The sequence below is a fragment of the Helicoverpa zea genome, chromosome 6 (assembly GCF_022581195.2).
Source record: "Helicoverpa zea isolate HzStark_Cry1AcR chromosome 6, ilHelZeax1.1, whole genome shotgun sequence".
In the NCBI taxonomy this organism is placed as follows: domain Eukaryota; kingdom Metazoa; phylum Arthropoda; class Insecta; order Lepidoptera; family Noctuidae; genus Helicoverpa; species Helicoverpa zea.
In genome coordinates this window covers 10,230,954-10,249,719 of record NC_061457.1, presented here as the reverse complement: position 1 = coordinate 10,249,719, position 18,766 = coordinate 10,230,954, and the positions used below count along the sequence as shown (strand labels likewise).

The following is an 18,766-nucleotide window of genomic DNA, read 5'->3' as shown; positions in this document are numbered from 1 at the left end:
TTGCATTTAATTAACAATTATGTACGCTCCTATTGCGTTGAGCCGTGTAACACGTAACACGACTGTAAGTGGCGGCATGGTGGAAATTAATATAACGGTTGCACAATATAAAATTGCGTAACTTGCAGAGAGAGTTCATTCTGGTGCCCGCCAATTTACTTCCGAATTGGCGGTCCAATCGAACCTCTTGCAATGCGGCAAAACTTGGCGGTGCACGGTGTTGCAACAATCAGAGGCGACGGCCCAAGACCATACCAGTCGCCACTTTGTGGTCGACTCGCGTGCCCGCGAACGTTGTACCTCTCACTTTTCAAACTACGAACACAACTTTTAAAATTAATCATGTAAGCTCGGATTGACGCATAGTGGAATAAGTTGTTTTTTTCTCATTAACCATGGAGTCGGAAAAGGAGGCGACTCAAGTGCGCGAAGTGTTGTTGGTGAAGCCAAATTACATGCTTATGTCCTTGCAGAGGATATTAGTGTTAACTGTAATACTAGCCGGAGTTATTGTTGTGGTGCATTATACGCCGATGCCAGGTAATTTTGCTTTTTAAGTTTTTTATCATGAACGAGTAATATTGGTAGGTATGCTAATTAAGTGTCGCAAAGTAAACAGTAGCTACTTACTTTTACATGTGTTAATGTCTAATTAAAACGTAATCTAAACTCTGCTTAAATTATTCAAACCAATGTTTAAAGTTAAATTACCAGAACCTGTTAAAAGCGAGTCTTTATTAAAGTACTAAGCATTAGGAAGTAACTAACGTCTGCAGACACATAAAAGTTAGTGCAATCGATCACCTTTTACAAACTTCGCGGAATCGATCGAAGACGAGTTTACAAGGAAATAAACTTCAATGAATGAAGTAACTACCTACTTATTTTGCAACACTTGATTATTTTGAAATACTTATCGACATACTATGTATAATTAGTTGGCTGCTTATATATTGTGTTGATTGATTACTATTGTTTACAGAGGAATATTTCGAAAACTGTGACCGAGAATGTCACGAGTTGGATTGGCCAATGATATGCCGCGTGAAACTAGTCATCGAGGTCTACAAAACGCTTAGCAAGTAAGTCATATTTTTAACAACCAAATGTAACGCAGTTTTTTATTGCAATTTATTTTAAGTCTCGCAGTCATTTGAACGAGAAACTTTCAAAAATGCTAATTCATTGTAAAACATGTTTCACTTCTAAACATTAATCGTTTCTATTCTAAAAATATGCACTTTGTTCCATACTAGATCTTGCGGCAGTTGCACGGAGAAGGATGGGGGCGATTGTCCTGCAACATGCATATCTGCGGACGGTCGGGAGCGGGGAGTCCTGGTGGCCAACAGAGCTCTGCCGGCACCTACCCTGCACGTCTGCGAGAACGACATCCTAGTCGTAGACGTGGTGCATCGAGCTCCAGCACACGCGCTGTCTATCCACTGGCGCGGTCAACCACAGAAAGAGACTCCCTTCATGGATGGAGCTCCCATGCTGACCCAGTGCCCTCAGCCTGCCTACACAACATTCCAGTACAAATTCCGTGCGTCAGCTGTTGGCACGCACATGTATCACGCACACTCTGCTGCTGATGCCGCAGACGGTCTCGCGGGGGCCTTCGTTGTGCGCCAGTCTCCACGTCTCGACCCTCTTAAGAAATTATATGATGTGGACGCAAGTGAACACACTATCTACGTGTCGGAATGGGGTCATTCAATGGGACCCCTCGCCGGGGTCATTTCGCGCATCCCAAACGCTGAATCACTACTCATAAATGGTAGAGGAAAATCATCCGAATCCCCTGACTCTCCACAGTCTTCATTCAATGTGGAATATGGAAAGAGATATAGGTTCCGTTTGGCTTACGGAGGGGGATCAAAAAGCTGTCCGATTACATTTTCAATTGATCATCATGTTCTGGAAGTGATTACTTTGGACGGGCACCCGATTCAGCCGGAACGTGTGAATTCCATTGGGTTAGGCCGAGGGGAGCGAGTTGATTTTATTTTGGAAACTAAGAGAGCACCCGGCGAGTACAAAATCAGAGTTGCCGCTGTAAAGAGTTGCCAAGACAACTTGGAAGGTGTAGCCAATTTAGTATACGAAAACAAGGAACAAAAAGTGCTGCACAAAGATGACGACACAGTTAATGCAGAAGTGTACCGTGAGTTAACGACAGTGTCTAGTGATCGTTGTGAATCTGACAATGTGATATGTTTGAATGAGCTCCACGCATCTACCAAACTGCCAGCTGATCTCGTGGATAATCTTGACAACATAATTTATGTGCCTTTTAATTATTCGACAAGGCAAATTTCGGCGAAACGAGTCGGTGAGTATTGTAATTGTATATTGTTACAAACTTTCTTTTGTATTAAATTATCTGGTCATAAGTGGCGCGTACGAAGTTTTTTAAATCTCTTATGGTCAAGTGCGCTAACGAGTTTTAGATGGCTGAAAGTTTTGATTCTATAGTTTGTGGCTTCTGGCTATTGATAAATTATATAACAATTTAGTTTTTAAACTCCATCGCATGATAGCGAGTTTAAAAGCAGATCTACTACATAGTCTTTTTATACGAGGTGCAGAATGACGTCAATGATTTTACAATGCAGCTAAAATTTTCACACACTGAGTTTTCAACTGCTATTCAAATGATACAGGTCAATGATCTAATTAACAGTCTGATTAATTAATTATTCGGATTTAGCAACCGTATATATGTAGGTACCTACTTAGTTTAAACATACTTTTTTAATGCCGCGATATTATTAATTTAGAAACTTATAACAGCACAAACAAGTAGCACATTATCATGTTAAAAATAAAAAATCATCTTAAGCTCGTATATTATTTTGATGAAATTCGGTTCAGCAGTTAATCCATGACGTGAGACGAAACAGACAGTCACTTTCGCCTTTATAATAATTATTTGGATGGAAGTATGGATTATACTATTCCATTTTTACCACTGACCCAGTTATTACATAAATTGTAACTCGACCTCAAGAAATAATAATGTTTATTTTAGGAGATCCATTTGTCTTCATAATTTTTGTAAATATCTATGACGTAATTCTTTTTAGCCTCTATTTTTACCTCTTTGTACTTATAGCAAAAACTTTTTGAAGATTCCTTAATTACTTCAAATTTAAGGTGTAAACGCATCGAGTGTTTAATTATAGTATCTACTTACTTAATAAGTTATCCAAGTTAAGATTAATGGATTGAGATTTTAATGTATTGAATAAATACCTAGTAGCCGTTTTAACTGCTTTTATGCCGCTAATTATAAAACAATAGAAAAACAATTGTGTCTCGAGTATAATTATGTATATCGGCGATCGGGCAAAAAAATGTGCTAAAATATTCAAATATTTGATTGAAAAGTGAAAATATTCAACATCGTATTTCAATTTCATTGTAACACTGTATATTTTAGCTATATTTTAAGAGATATTTCGTTTTTAATCGAGTGAGTCAAATAAAAAGTGTAGGAGTAGAACAGATTCTTACAATGTAGGTGGGATTTTTTTTTATTCGTTTTAGGTATTATTATGTTATTTGATGACTTAGGTACTCTTATGTAAAGTTTTTTTTTGAAAACTGCTATTTATACACAGCATCTTCTTCATCCAAAGGTTGTCTCTGTAAGATATCGCTTTTAGCGAGAAGACTCCAATTGTATCTCCCTAACTCTTTTATATATATTTTTAATATAAATTCTTAAAAAAAAAATGTATTGCGATTTAGCTTCAACTTTTCTGACGAAACAAATAACATTGATGAGAAGAAGATTACATAAATAGGTATTACTGACAGAGTTAAGTGTATTGGTACATATTCTAAAAAGTATATTTTAAATAGTTTAGCGCGTGTTTACTCAGGGAACATCAACGAGTATGTTTGGTCATCCAATATACTTGTGGGTCAACCACCAAGGTCGTTTGGTTTTCATTTTCGTCGGCACTTACATGTCGAAATATAACACCAAACATAACAGACTCGAAAGGGTTCTGATGTTCTTACTTTTATTTTCCTTATTATGACGGGGTCGGAGTAAAAACATTGAAATAAATGAGCTATTTTCCATGGGCTTTGAGTACCTATCGTACATTTAACTTTTTTCTACTAGGGTTTTTTCTTTTGTTGTCGTTGTGGAATTAAAGTATTTACCGACGTAATTTTGATATATGTATGAATGAAACTACATTCACATAGGTAAACTATGAAAATATTATTTTTATACATTTACTTCCGCATATGGTTCCAGTCGCGTCTTGTAGTACGGAAACGGGCTACTTATCGATTATTGAAATATTTTTATCAAATGGAACTAGTAGTTTCTGAAATTGCGTTCAAGCAAAGAGATACACAAACTCTTCTTCTTTATAATATTCGATTATAGTTTTGTAAAGCAAAGTTAACTGACCTCTTACTGCGTTTAAAACACACTCGTCTAGAGTTATGAGCATTTTGTGTTACATAACACTGCTTAGGCAACTCAATATGTTAGTGGGTCAGGTCACTGGTTTCAAAATATTGCATCTAATCGTAACACTTAAATAATTATTTGTTTTTAGAATATGTATGTTTTCTTATCTGCTTCAGCTGAGCATAGATAGATGAAGAGTTCTCCCGTATTTCAGAAGTCACGATAAAGAAAAGTCCCGGCTGTCATTTAACATCCTTGGCAGTAGTTACGGGTAGTCAGAAGCCAGTAAGTCTGACACCAGTCTTGCCAAATGGAAGTTGCCTGGATAAATGGGTTGAGAAGGTCAGATAGGCAGTCGCTCCTTGTAAAACACTGGTACTAGTTGCATCCGGTTAGAAATTGGAAGCCGACCCTTCATAGTTGGGAAAAGGCTCGAGAGATGAAGATGTGTATTTAATATTTTTTTATAAATAAATATTTTAGATGGTACTTAATTTGTAGGTACATAATAACTATGTAATAACCTCGTTAGTCACGCATTTCTTTCGCAAATGTAACATAAGAAAATAATTTCGTTTTATGTGATTTCAAAATTGCTTTGCATAGTTGGTAGCAATCGTTATTGTTCTACGCACAAAGAATTCAAGGTAAAATGGATATACATAGCCAAGTTGATTGAGCATTTGTGTTAAGCCTTTCACCAAATCATAAGCACTTGTTTTCATTTCGAAAGAACAACAATATAAAATTCACAATATCCAAACTAATATTATAAATGCGAAAGTAACTCTGTCTGTCTGTCTGTCTGTCTGTCTTTTCTTCACGCCTAAACTACTGAACCGATTTGTGTGAAATTTGGTACAGACATAGTTTGAAACTTGAGAAAGGACATAGGATAGTTTTTATTAAAAAAAAAAAAAAATATTCCGGACATATAGCGCCATCTATTGGTCAAATCAAAAATCTGCTGGTAGTCACTATTCCACGCGAACGAAGTTGCGGGCAAAAGCTAGTAGTATTATATAGTAATTACTAACACCACCCGCGGTTCACCTGCATTCAGAGGGAATGATTTTAGTTTTATGCTATTAAAATCAAAATACCTTTATTGTTAGGCTATACCCACCAATTATTTGCCAAATCAGCCAGCAGTTTTTGAGTTATAAAAACTGTGTAACTAGAACCACTTTCTTTTAGATGAAGTAATTAATCAATAGCATGCGCCATTTTATAATAAAATATGCAAATGAAGTTTCACTAATATTGATATGGATAAGTGGTTTAGATGCAGTAAGCGATATTCATACAAATAAGCTCATGTGCAAACTTCTATTTGAAATGATTCATTCGTATTTGGAACTCGGGTCATCTGGAAGCGTATCTAATGATCGAGTACCACCTATCAATCATTAAATCTGACTGACTGGCAGTCTGCTTAATGTTCCCAGTTAGCAGAAGTAAGAACTATTTGAATTTTGTGTAATTATCTATGATATGTTTCGAATTGAGAACGACACTGGTTGAATGGATTATAAAAACCGGTCCAAAATAAACGATATTTGAAAATAGAATTATCCAAGTTTCAAAATGGTTTCAACAAAGCAAATCGAAGTAAAGCTAGCCATTCAAAGTCATTATTGACTTTCTAGTTTTCGGTTTTAAATGTTTTACAGCATAAATAAAGTTATTTTACATATAATAGCGCCATGACACGGTGTTCATGAAGAAAGTGAAGTAATCAACGGTCGTAACAGCGTCCGCGTAAACCGCAAATGATACGCCGTGAATGATTGCGTCGTCCAAGCTTACTGGATGAACGATCTGCGTATGCGCAACCTTAGACAATCACTCACACATGCGTATAATGTAATGGTGATTAGTGTTGACGTTTACAAGCACTTAATGCCAAAATGCTTGAAACTTCTTAAGTTATGTTGTACTTATACTTCAAGTAGTACTACTTACCTATACTTCAAGTAGTTAGTAGTGTTAATGTACGTTAAAAGTGTCAAATATTGTACGGTCTAAGTGCATGTTTGAGTGTGTGTAGCAAGTAACACAAAACAACAGCTGCAAAAATACTCATTTCAACAATAGGATGTTGTTTTAATTTTACAAGACTCAAATGAAAGTTACTCTTTCAGTTGCGATGGTCATTTGTTTTTTATAGGCAGCAAAGAATCACAAGTTCTAGCAGATTTCGCAACAGGCACAAATTATAGGCTAAATAATAGTCGTATATTGTGTATCCAGCTAAGTTTTTCCTACTTATGACCTAGAAGTCATCTTCACACACAGCATTAAACCACTAGCACTCAGCGTCTAGTTGGACTAGAAGCCGACCCCGACATCGTTGTGAAAAGGCTAGGCAGATGATTTTGCTACAATAATAATTAACTGTTAACTGGCGGTGGCTATAAGCGCTGCAACAGATTCTAGGCGAGGTAGCCGTGTCAAGTAAAATTTTATTGGATTTTTCCATGGCTTCTATTAGCAGTAAAACGTGAGGCGATTATATAATTTGATGTCATAAAATAAATCTGAATTTTATTACACATATCAGGTATCACTAGCTTTAACTAAGTATGCCAAGTGTATTCTTCATTATGTGGGGCCTCCAGTGATAAACTTATTTTGATGCATAATAAAATACTATATTATACTTCTTCTTATCAAGTGAGCTGCAGGTTTTAATCACCTAACAAGCCTTGGTAACAGATTTTTTTCTCTGATGATTGCTACTGGGTAACAGTTGGGGACACCGGCTTAACGTGCCCAAGTACGGGGCGCCACACCACCAACTTACAAACTGGACTGTTTGTGAATGTTTCTAACAAACAACAAATACATTTGGCCCGACTTAGGAATGAAACATTTTTTTTATCGACTTCAAAAATCATCTAATGACCTCTCCCGCTGTGGGTCCGTCGCCTAAAAACCGTCGAGTTCCGTCGTAGGCCTTATATGTACCAGGGCCGCGGTAACTCTTTCGAACAATTCCCTATAGGAATCAAACCTGGAATACTATTGACGTGTCAGTACTTCTATTGACTTGCAGTTGTAGATATGCTATGCATTTTGTACGTCACGGAGAGCAGAGCGTCCAATACTCGGAACTTGAATATTCTAATTGACTTGTCGCTTTCTCGGAGCTCACGAGACACAGGGCTATTATGAGAGGTCACTGTCGTTATTATTAAATGGAAGCTTTCGATACTTTACTATATCATGTACCTACCAATGGACGTATAAGAAGTTTACAATGAGAAATATCGTAGTTTTTCTTAGCTTCGATCTGCAAAACGAGATATTTTTTGTCTATATATATGTTTTACTTAATATTTAAGAGATCATGTATCTCTGTATGCTAACTAAATTATTTGTCATTATTTTCTTTACCTGAAGTATTATCCACAAGACGAGTGACGCAAACAATCTTCTTGAACAAAAAATGTAGACGGAGAGGTATCTAGCAATGTTTTTTTGTTATAAAAATACACAACCCGTGTAGGTAAAAAACCAGTTATATATTATAATATAAGTACTTAAGACGGAAAGCCGAACGAATATGCAATTTTTTTACTGTGACTAACGTAATTTGGAACCATAGAGAAACTTTTTGCGTATCCATGTTTGGAATAACAAATAAAAATGTTTGTCTGTTTTTTGTTTCTGTTATTCCATTTATTTTAAGCAAATCATAAAAATTACTACAACATACTAGTCGTGTTATTGCAAAACAGACTTAAAAATTATCAAATTTACATACGATTGAGGGTTGCCTACAAAAATATTATTGTTACGTATGTCCTTATAACCCAAAATAGAATGAACCCAGGAAGTGGGTACGTGTGATATTTCCTAAAATAATAAACGTCCGACCATTCATAATAGTCGCGTTTCCCAGACGCGTTACCATGGTTACCTTGTTCATGTAATTTTTAGAAACACGTAGGAAGTTCACACGAGCATCGGTTCAATAGATTTATCCTAAAAGGTGATTGCCCGTGAACATAGACAAAAAAATATGCAAAGAATATATTGTTCATTCTACACTTTATTTTAAAACGTGCGTTAGTGCTAGGTTTAGTCCATGAACTTTCTTCGGGACGGTAGTTTAAACCTAGTACTTAAGCTGGTACTTCTTTTAAGACCATGTTTTGTATGTGTTTAGAGGTTTTTTAGACAAGAAGATCACAAACATTCGTTTATAGTCCTCATATTTTGAAGACTATATGCAATAGGACTTTTTTATCTGCTTTTTGGAAATCCCACATGATGTAAACCCGACAGAAAAATGTTTTTGTGCTATATGCAATAATTGTTCACGTGTGTTAATTAAATCCGTCGCTCATTGTTACTCGGTTGCATAATTGTATGGTCGTGTCGGAATCACCCTGATACTCCATCATTTATAATTGTTATTGTGGAAATAATTCGCTGTGGTAACAAATATCATTTAATGTTTTTCATGTAGGTGGATTGTTTTTGTTTTGAGTATTCTTAATTTAAAGCAAATTAAGTTATTGTATTTTGCAGCCATTGTTTCAAATGCTTTTATTTATAGTAAGTAGCTTATTTATGTTCAGACTCCAGAACTTCTTTAAATTGCATTGTTTTCTGTCCTCGTTGTATCACAAACGCAACATAGCTCTAATCTCATTCGTATGTCTTTACCCAAATAAAGTCGCAGCTCTCAACAGTTTGTTCGTACATTATAACTAGCGTAAAGTTACTATTAGCCTCCTCCGAATGGCATAGCTGACTAGTACTTCAAGTACCTACACGAAGTCATTTCGATAACTCCTGAAGTTTAACTGTATAATCAAAAGGCATACAAAATACTTCCCAAATCAAAACCACATTCAGACTACAGGACCGATACGGACGGAATTGAACCGATATCCCGCAGTAGGCGTATTGTGGTCACAATTTCAAATCCCTTACAATGATCATACCAAATGACATGGAAGCCAATTTCCGTAGCCTTCAATTACTTCGATTGTGATGTATTGTGAACCATCCTTGTTGGTTTTTTTGAAATTCTCCCGCAATTATCCATATATGAGATTTTTCACGAAATTTTCCGTCTGTCGTGGCTCTTATATAAATTTGGGATATTTTTTATACCAATGTATTATTTTCTTAAAAAGTTACCATTTACGAATATATTTTTGCTTTAAGCTTTTGTGTATTTTGAGTATTAAAATATTTTCCCATTCATTTCACAAATAAATACCGTCGGTTTTATTTTTAATTCAATGCACATTTTAAGAGCAACTTTAACGTTTTCTGATTTTAATTAAAAAATATCAGACTGTTCTGAAATAAAAACCTTTCAGAATTGTAACAAAATACATGCGATTGACCTTCAGAGAATTTCACATAAAAATGTACCAGATTTTAAAATTTTAAACCAATTTTTTAAAAATCTCCCAAAAAAGGCACCTTTTACTCCGTAAACTTAAGCCCTCACCTGCCTTGTTCCAGAGAGTTGGGGACAAACCGACGGGCATCGCTTCACATACCCAGCATCACCGCTGCTGACTCAGGGTGACGATGTGGGGGCCAACGCCTTCTGTCCCAAAGAGCCGGGCCATGGAGACGAGTGTGTGCATGTCAAGAATGTACCTCTAGGATCCACTGTGGAGCTGGTTATGTTTGATCAAGGTAATTCATATATACATAGCTATTCTTCTTATTAAGTTGTTTAAATAAAAGTAACAGCTCTTTCATACTAGAGGATTTTCCGTATAGTAAATTTATGCACGACACATTTCGAGAGGCAAGAACCCGTCAAGTAGTTTCAGGTTCATCGTTGAATTGTCAATTGTTTTGTCTTCCACCCGTAGGATACGCTCGGAGAAAATGAGCGGAAACACTACTAGTGTTAACGCGTTGTTATGGTTGTTGTGGTGTTAACGCGTTGTAAGGTGGGGAGGATGATTTCGGCGCTGTGTACTCAGCTATTCATATTAGTCTGTTCTGATGAGTGCCAACCATTTTGGACTTCAGCAGCCTGCCCAATATGCCATTATTGAATTATAAGGTAAATGGCTGCATTGGATAACAGTTTATACTCTCCCAGTTTAATGGAACATGATTTATTAGTAAAATTGCCAACGTTGTAAACTGTGTTGATGCAAAACCAGCTATTAGGTACTAAAAGCGTGCTTATAGCCTGATTTAGCTCTTTATCAGTGAAATTATTAATAATAGTAGAATACACGCTTTCTATTCAGACATGTTATGGTTTCAAGTTACCTATGTAAAAGATAACAGACTGGATCACTACATTATTTCGCGATAATTTGGGCATTTAGACAAGGTTTATCTGAAATCACATACTCAGATTGCAATTGAAAACTTGCTTTAAAGATTCTATTTAATCTTAAGTAATGTAATGAGAGTGAATAGTTAGAATACATTACAGCTACGTATTTATGTCAGTGTAATTATATGACATAACTCCGCTGTCATTTATAAGGTCGGTTTTAGACCACACAATATAATTGCACAATATTGCAGTATTGTGCAAAATTTAGGTACGTTTAGGGTTAATAATGAAAATCGCGCAGTGATTTGTAGCGAACAATATTTTATTAGCAACTATTTTGTATGAACTAACCTGTCAAGTACGACAACCAGTCTCACCTAGGGGTATTGGTTTGCCCAGGTAACTGGGTAGAGGAGGCCATATAGGCAGTCACTCCTAGTAAAGCACTAGTACCCAGCTGTGTCCGTTTAGACTGGATACTAACCCCAATATTGTTGGGAATAGGCTCGGGAGATCATGATACTCAGCTGTTTATATTGAATCTAGAGAGCGTTTAAAACCACAGCACGATTATCTATGGCTTGCAGTTGAACAACTATGGTTACAGCAAAAAACACATAGAAGCCTTTCTTTAAACGAGTGGCGCGTTAAAAGCTAGAATTGCATCCAGACATTTTATACTGGTACATTAAAGTTTAACGTTTCAACTTAATTGTATAACATCGTGGTAAGGAAATGGTTGGCGAATAAGCTTGTGAAAGTTTTTATGGCTTTTAGGCTTTACATTTAATTTGTTTGTAGTGTTTCTTTATCGACTATAACTGCTCAGCTGGTTGATATCTACTCGTTTCATGAACTAACTGTACTTTCATAAAGTGTCGATCTAAATAATAAATACTTTCCTTAAACCTAAAGGGACGCTAGTAGTTGCAAAGTTAGTGATCCTACTCTATCTAACTTTGAGGCTGTCAATGTTTTGATAACCATGTATGATTAACTGCGACCTCGTCTGTGTTATTTTGCCATAAGTGTATATGCCAATGCCAGAGCCTTTTTTGGATATATAATATACTAGCTTTCCGCCCGCGGTTTCACCCGCGTCCCGAGATAACTGCTTCCCGTAGCCGGATGGTGATAAAAACTATCCTATGTCCTTCTCCTGGCTCTAAACTACCTCCCTGCCAATTTTCAGTTAAATCGGTTCAGCCGTTCTTGAGTTATAAGTGGTGTAACTAACACGACTTTCTTTTATATATTAAATTAATATATGATTTTGAAGTTTTCATACTATCTATGTAGATAAATAGAAAGTGATGTAAAAGAAGTACCAATTCTGATAATATTCCAATAGGTACTACGTTATGAAAATAACATCTGGAGGAAGAAATTGCCTAAGAAAATTACCTTCAAAGATTTGCGCTGAAAAAGGTTCCGAAGGTATTGTTAAATAAATCATACACAATTTCTAGTAATAACGTCTTTAATATTTTATCAAAGCCTAGAATGACAGTGGTTATATCCGTAGGTTGCTATTTATTTGATTTATTTTCTAACCTACGAGCGACACATGAGCGCTTCGATAACAATCGAAACTCGTATCTCAATCCGATTCGATAAGTTTGCAGCTCGATTGAAAGCTATCAGTACTCTGAATGGAATATAAGAAATGGTTTTATTAAAACGAAAAACCTTACTCAGTATTAGTAGACATATATTCGTTAAGTCTCAATATGATAGGACAGTCAGAAACGCGGAAGGTTGTTAGCTTTCCGCACTAATCTTCAAAGCCCATAATTACGAGACCAGTGACTTTAAGTAGTTATAAGCCTTATGTACATATTTCAAAGAGTACATAAGGTACACACTTAGTTTCCTTATTAGGCAGTTTGTGTCTAAAGTTTCCACTTTCCATCACCGAAAGTTAGAAACGGTACTTGAGTTAAGTTTGCTTGAACGTCAATATTAACCTTAACATAATACCGTTTATGGTCCTTATGTAAGCAAGGCTTAAGTGAAGGAACAAAGATTGGCAAATAGTTTGAGTGTTGAAAATCGTTTGTCGAAACATTACGGCCTTATTTATAGTCCTTGGCAAACGTTTTAACCTATTCATAGAAGGCGTAATTTGTATGATTTTAAAATGAAACAAGCCCAGGGGTAAAATTATGGTACTATGACATTTGCGCTTGTGGTCGCACTTTAAAAGCTGGTCGTTTATTTTACTGAAACTTTCAACCAAGTAATATTTATTATGCAACTGTCAAATGAAAACTATGGCGATTCAAATTGTCAGATGTTTCCTATCATACTTTGGATTGAGGCTCTTTTATGATATTGTATTTCATGGTGCAAAATACTCATAAGTAAGGTTGTATATAACGCAGTATAATAACTAGTTAGGCCGAGCTATCTTACACGACTATAATTTATCAAATCATTCTCATTAGGATCAACTGACGCACTATGTGAAGAAACCTGACCTAACAAGCATTGCATGAGTTTCGATATGCAGCCGATGTGTGTAACATAAGTACCAGAGTCATTTATCATGGTGATTTATGGTATAGCGAGTTTTGTTATGACCAAAGTAAGGATTCAAGTAGTTTTGGACTTAGAGTGACAAGTGTAAAGTTTGGAATAGAAGATACTACTGCATATTCCGAACATTTTTAGAGAGAGATATTTTTCAAATAGTACGCTATTTAATACAATGTTAGTGACTTGCCTTCGTTCATCCTTAAGACAGACAGCATTTACTGAATATCTTCTTCTTTATTTAATTTAAGTGCTGACTCTTTTCAGTGCAGCTCCTCCCATTTTCGTCTATCGAATGCCAATGCCTGGACTTCCTTTAACGTCATAACCTTTACTTTCTCTTTAATTTGCTTGATATAGCTATACCTACTGAATATAGAATGACGAAAAGAAAAATGTTCCCTAATTTTCGCTCTCAACTGTACTTAGCGGATACTTAGACTAAATTACATAAGTAATAATATTGTCTTTGGGGCTGTCTACCGTACAGGTGTGATGTTTTGCTCGCAAACAAAATAATACCCGAGCTAAACAATTGCTTGCGCAATTCCATCTAGTTTTCCCAGCCCATTTCGTAACAGAATATTGTAAATGAAGTTGCAACTTCTGAATAGGAAACCTAACAGTCAGTCTAGCAATATCAATCACGGTAAGAGAATATCTTATAGTAAGTGCACACTAGAAACTTTTAGTCGGCTGATCGTTGGTTTGGGCTCATAAATCAGTACGTAGATGAATGGAAGTACGCACGAAGCATCAATCAGGTATTTGACTGGTATCAGCCCGACTAAAAACTTTGATTGAATTCCTTAAAGAAAACTTTCCTACCATCGGGCCAACTGTCGGCCGACTGTTTAGTCTGTTGTCTGCAGGTACTCTAGGAGAATATCTTAATCAATCATTCAACAATTTTGTTTTCAAGTAAAACCGGGCACTAATTTACGGCACGGAACGGCAAGGCATTTTTCGGAGTCGAATCTTTAATTCGTTATTACTTTATTTTGTTACGCTTTCACGTGAAACGGCTGAACCGATTGAAATGAAATTAGGACTTATGGAAATTGGTAGTCTTGGCGAAGAAGATAGGCTACTTCTCATACAGGCACAGCATAAATTCTCTCAGGACCCTTTTAAAGTCCTTTGTTTAATACATATATATCTTAAAAGTGCTTAAAACTAATGAAAAAATTCAACTTTTGAGTCGCCAAAAATCCTGCCTTGCTATCAATGGACGCCGGGTCTATGTTAGTTAATTTCCAATACAATATAATACCTTCAGAGAGGTAGGCTTACAAAGAGAATTACTAATGATGATTGTAAGGCTAGACTTTCTCGATTTAATTGAGAGTTATTATGTTACGCTATAAAATTGTTTGAACTTATCTAATAGCTGTTATTACTGCAGAGGAAAATATTACGTGCATATTGTGTTGATTATAATCTAGCGTTTTTCCTGGATTTACTAGAATATATTTATTCCTCATAACGTATGTCATATCCTAAAAATGATATATAGGTAGTTCATTGATCTTAGCCCGGCCTACGAATTGATATAACTTAGGTATAAGTAGGTACTGTAGCTGTGTGAAAGTAGATATGGTAAGAAAGAATGTTACTTGTGAGATGACGGCAGATAGAAGAGTATGGAAGAAGAAAACATGCTGCGCCGACCCCAAATAAAATTGGGATAAGGGCAGGAGGATGATGAAGTAGGTACTGTAGCGCGTAACCGGGACCGGCTAGGGAAGTGACAATTTTTAATATCAGAACCTAATGCTACTCTTTTTACATAGAACAATACATATTTAAATATGTAGTTGTCCAGCCAGGCACAAAACAACGAACAAAATCTATGGACAAAGAAGTATTTAACTACTCTACAGTACCTAACTCGGCTCGATTCTGGCTTCCGTGACTGCTTATAATACAAAATCTCTTCTAAACGTGTTAACAATTTGTTTATATAAAAGTCAGTCATTCAGTTACTAGTTTCGCAACTGTGAAAAGTGCCCTAGTTTTTCTACTTACTTCACTTTTTGCGGTTGGTTTTGCATGGTATATTTAGTTTCGGGCCAAAGTAACTGTTATTAGTGGAAATCGTGGCATTTATCTGTTATGTAAAGAGCCTACTTTACGTGCTGTAATTATAGGGTTTTCTGTAAAATGAACCAGCATTATAGTGGTATTCATTCGAACTTCGTAACAACAGCTCAGCTCATGCTATGGAAAAAACATAAATGCTTTCAATTAATTGGAAATAAAAAAAGCAACAGCAATTTTTATAAAACAAACAACAACAACAATATGCTGATAAATTGCTTTTTTGTAGTTAAAGAAATAGCGTGAAAAATGCATAAGTATTTTTAAATCAGTCTTGTCTCAATAAATTACAGAAACATATTGACGGAAAACCCATTCACATCGCCATCACATTTTGAACTGTCTTTTATTTCTCGTCGGGGACATCATTTAGTCGGTTAACTCGTATAATTATTTAAACCATACCGGACATAAAGTTAACTGAATGGGCGAGGTCGGCTCAGCGTAATCTAATTAAATATCCAAGATGTCACGTTTCACTGAATTCATTAACCTAATTAAGATTTTTAGTTGTGTTTATTATAGAACAGTTCCGTTTACTGATGAAAGTCTAGTAGGTATCTAAGTAACAGCTCGAGTATCATCATCATCCTCCGAGCCTTTTTCCCAATCATGTTGGGGTCGGCTTCCAGTCTAACCGGATTCAGCTGAGTACCAGTGCTTTACAAGAAGCAACTGCCTATCTGACCTCCTCAACCCAGTTACCCGGGCAACCCGATACCCCTTGGTTAGACTGGTGTCAGACTTACTGGCTTCTGACTACCCGTAACGACTGCCAAGGATGTTCAATGACAGCCGGAACCTACAGTTTAAGTATAGCTCGAGTATATTGGTGTAGATATTTATCGCATATCTTATCGCAGTTGGTTTCTTGGTTGGTGAGGGGTATTAGTTTGCCCAGGTAACTAGGTTGAGGAGGTCAGACAGGAAGCCGCTCGTAGTGGTAAACACTGGTAGTGTTTTACAGCGAGTTAGCTGCATCCACTTAGACTAGAAACTGACCCCAACATAGTTGGGAAAAGGCTAGGCTGATTATAGGATGGGTGACATTGGTCTAATCTAAGCAAGCCTTTTCAGAAGGGAAATTTCAAGAACACGATTCGTTTGGGTTACAGACGAAACTACTTTTCGCGAACCTCAAACGTTTCGTTTGAAAGTTTCAAGTCGTTACGGTTAGACTAATGCCTATCTAAAAACTACTGACTCTGTTACCTAGTCACTACGTTAGAAGAAGCCTCTCCGTCATAAACTATTGAGGTTTTTTATTAGGTTGGATGCTGACCTCAACTAGCGGTCGATCCCAATATTCTATATATCTGTTGTTTTGCTTATTAGAGATAGGATTTGACATAACCTGTATGGGGCTACTCACAAAATTAAGCTAAGCAAGCGAATCAGCAAATAAATACCATATCGGAACGGCCGTCAGTAGGAAGAAAACGTCTTCCTAGCTTCAAAATAACATCCACAAAAGACGTGAAATATTTATTTATACCCAGACGGCTTTGATTTATTCACAGCCGTCTGGGAAACGACTGTTAAAATCACAAAGACATGTGTCTCGAACAAGACACGAAATGTTCAAATAATATGAATGGGGTATTTTAGTGGTTCTTTGCATTATTAATTAGAAGAACATCCAATTGTCAGCTTTCATTTATTCCATGTAGGTACTTAAGATATTGTTTATTTAACTCGTTCTTTATATCAATGGAAAACAAGTGAAGAACGAATTACCGACATTCAAATTGTTTTTAGGCCAAGCTCCATAGAATCTTCTAGGTTAACGAATTTATGCAAACTATATTGTGATGTAATGTTGATTCTAGTTTAATTATAGCAATACGCGTTATATAAGTTGAATAATATTAGTGAACAACTAGCACACTGGAAATATTGAATACACGAAAACATTTGGTTAGATGGATAGAGGTGTCGATCAATAATAAGTAGAGAAAGTTTAAAATTAGTCCCAATAACACTCACTAGTAAAAGTAAAGGGCATAACCACTTTATGTTCATTGTAAATGTCAATCACATATATTGCTCATAATTATGTTCAGCATCGGCTGCCAATTAAATGTTAATGCATTTACTCTCTTCCTACCTTCACCAATATCGGTTAATTTACAAGGAAAATATAAAGTTTCCCTTTTCATTGCAGGTGGAGAATCCGACCACATATTCCACCTTCACGGCTACAGCTTCTACGTGGTCGGCATGCGAGAACTCAGCAGGAGTTACGACAGAGATGCCATTAGAAAGATGAATGAAGAAGGAACACTGTTTAACAAGAACCTCGTCGACCCAGTACGAAAAGATACTATAGTAGTGCCGAAGTACGGAGCAGTCGCACTCCGTTTTAAGGCTGATAACCCTGGCTTCTGGATGATGAGAGACGAAAGATCCTCACACTGGACCAGAGGCCTAGACTTTATTCTCAAAGTAGGCGAACAGAGTGATTTCGTTCAAGCGCCCCCCGACTTCCCTAAATGCGGGTCCTATGTCGGCCCCGAATATTTTCTCATATGAGTCCGACCGTACGGTCGATCCTATAGTTACCTTTAGTTTGTATTGCTCAATCTATTTATTTGATTTGTGATATGTTTGTTTAGGTTATTCATTACTTACAGCGCAATTGGTTTTTTATTGAAGGATAAATAAATATTAAGTTTGGGTCGAATAGTAGGATAAAAATGTTGTTGTTCAGTAACACGTTTTGATATCGTGTTCTAAATTATTTTAAGCTGTGAATGATAAAAACCTGTACCTACTTATATTAAACAGTTATTCTAGCAGTGTAAATAAATGTAATTTTTAAGTTACGCGTGTTTTATTCTCGCGGGAAATAAGTAGGTATGGCTGACATTTGGTGCGTTTAATATCGATAAATCATTCCGATGTCGGCGACTGGCGGCCGCGAATTTAGGTGAGTAGACGGTGTAAAAACGAGAGATTTTACTTGGAGTGCCCAAATAGTGAAAGTGTATGTAATTGTGGACCAAGAGGCTACAGCAAGTGACTGCGAGGCGCCGTCGCTCTCTTAAGAGTAGCTGCACACTTAAGACTAAACAGTCGGCCGATAGTTGACCCGATGGTTTTTTTATTAAAGTAAATCTTGATTCCAATTAAAGTTTCCAATCGGTACGGTACCGGCTAAATTAAAAATAATAAATATCTCATCGTTTGTATGTGCGTCTACTAATACCATTCATCTTTATATTGACTTACTAGCTGTTGCCCGCGACTTCGTCTGCGTGAGCAATATAGAATTTCCAATTTCGTTTATTTAATTATTCATTGCTCAAGCGTCAAGGTGACAGCGTGATAATATATATGTGTTGAACCGGCCTCCAGGTAATAGGCATGCAAAATTTGATTTAAATCCATGCAGTACTTTTTGAGTTTATCCGGGA

At 36.4% G+C, this 18,766-nt stretch overlaps 1 protein-coding gene across 1 annotated transcript; it reads left to right on the top strand.

Annotated features, from left to right (window-relative positions):
- The first annotated feature begins 172 nt into the window (after nt 1–172).
- On the top strand, nt 173–18,173 carry LOC124631456 (laccase-2-like). The gene is made up of 5 exons (XM_047165855.1): nt 173–540; nt 983–1,082; nt 1,257–2,335; nt 9,929–10,108; nt 17,515–18,173. The coding sequence occupies exons 1-5, from the start codon at nt 396–398 to the stop codon at nt 17,880–17,882; spliced, it is 1,872 nt and encodes a 623-aa protein (XP_047021811.1). The 5' UTR covers nt 173–395; the 3' UTR covers nt 17,883–18,173.
- Nucleotides 18,174–18,766: the final 593 nt, after the last annotated feature.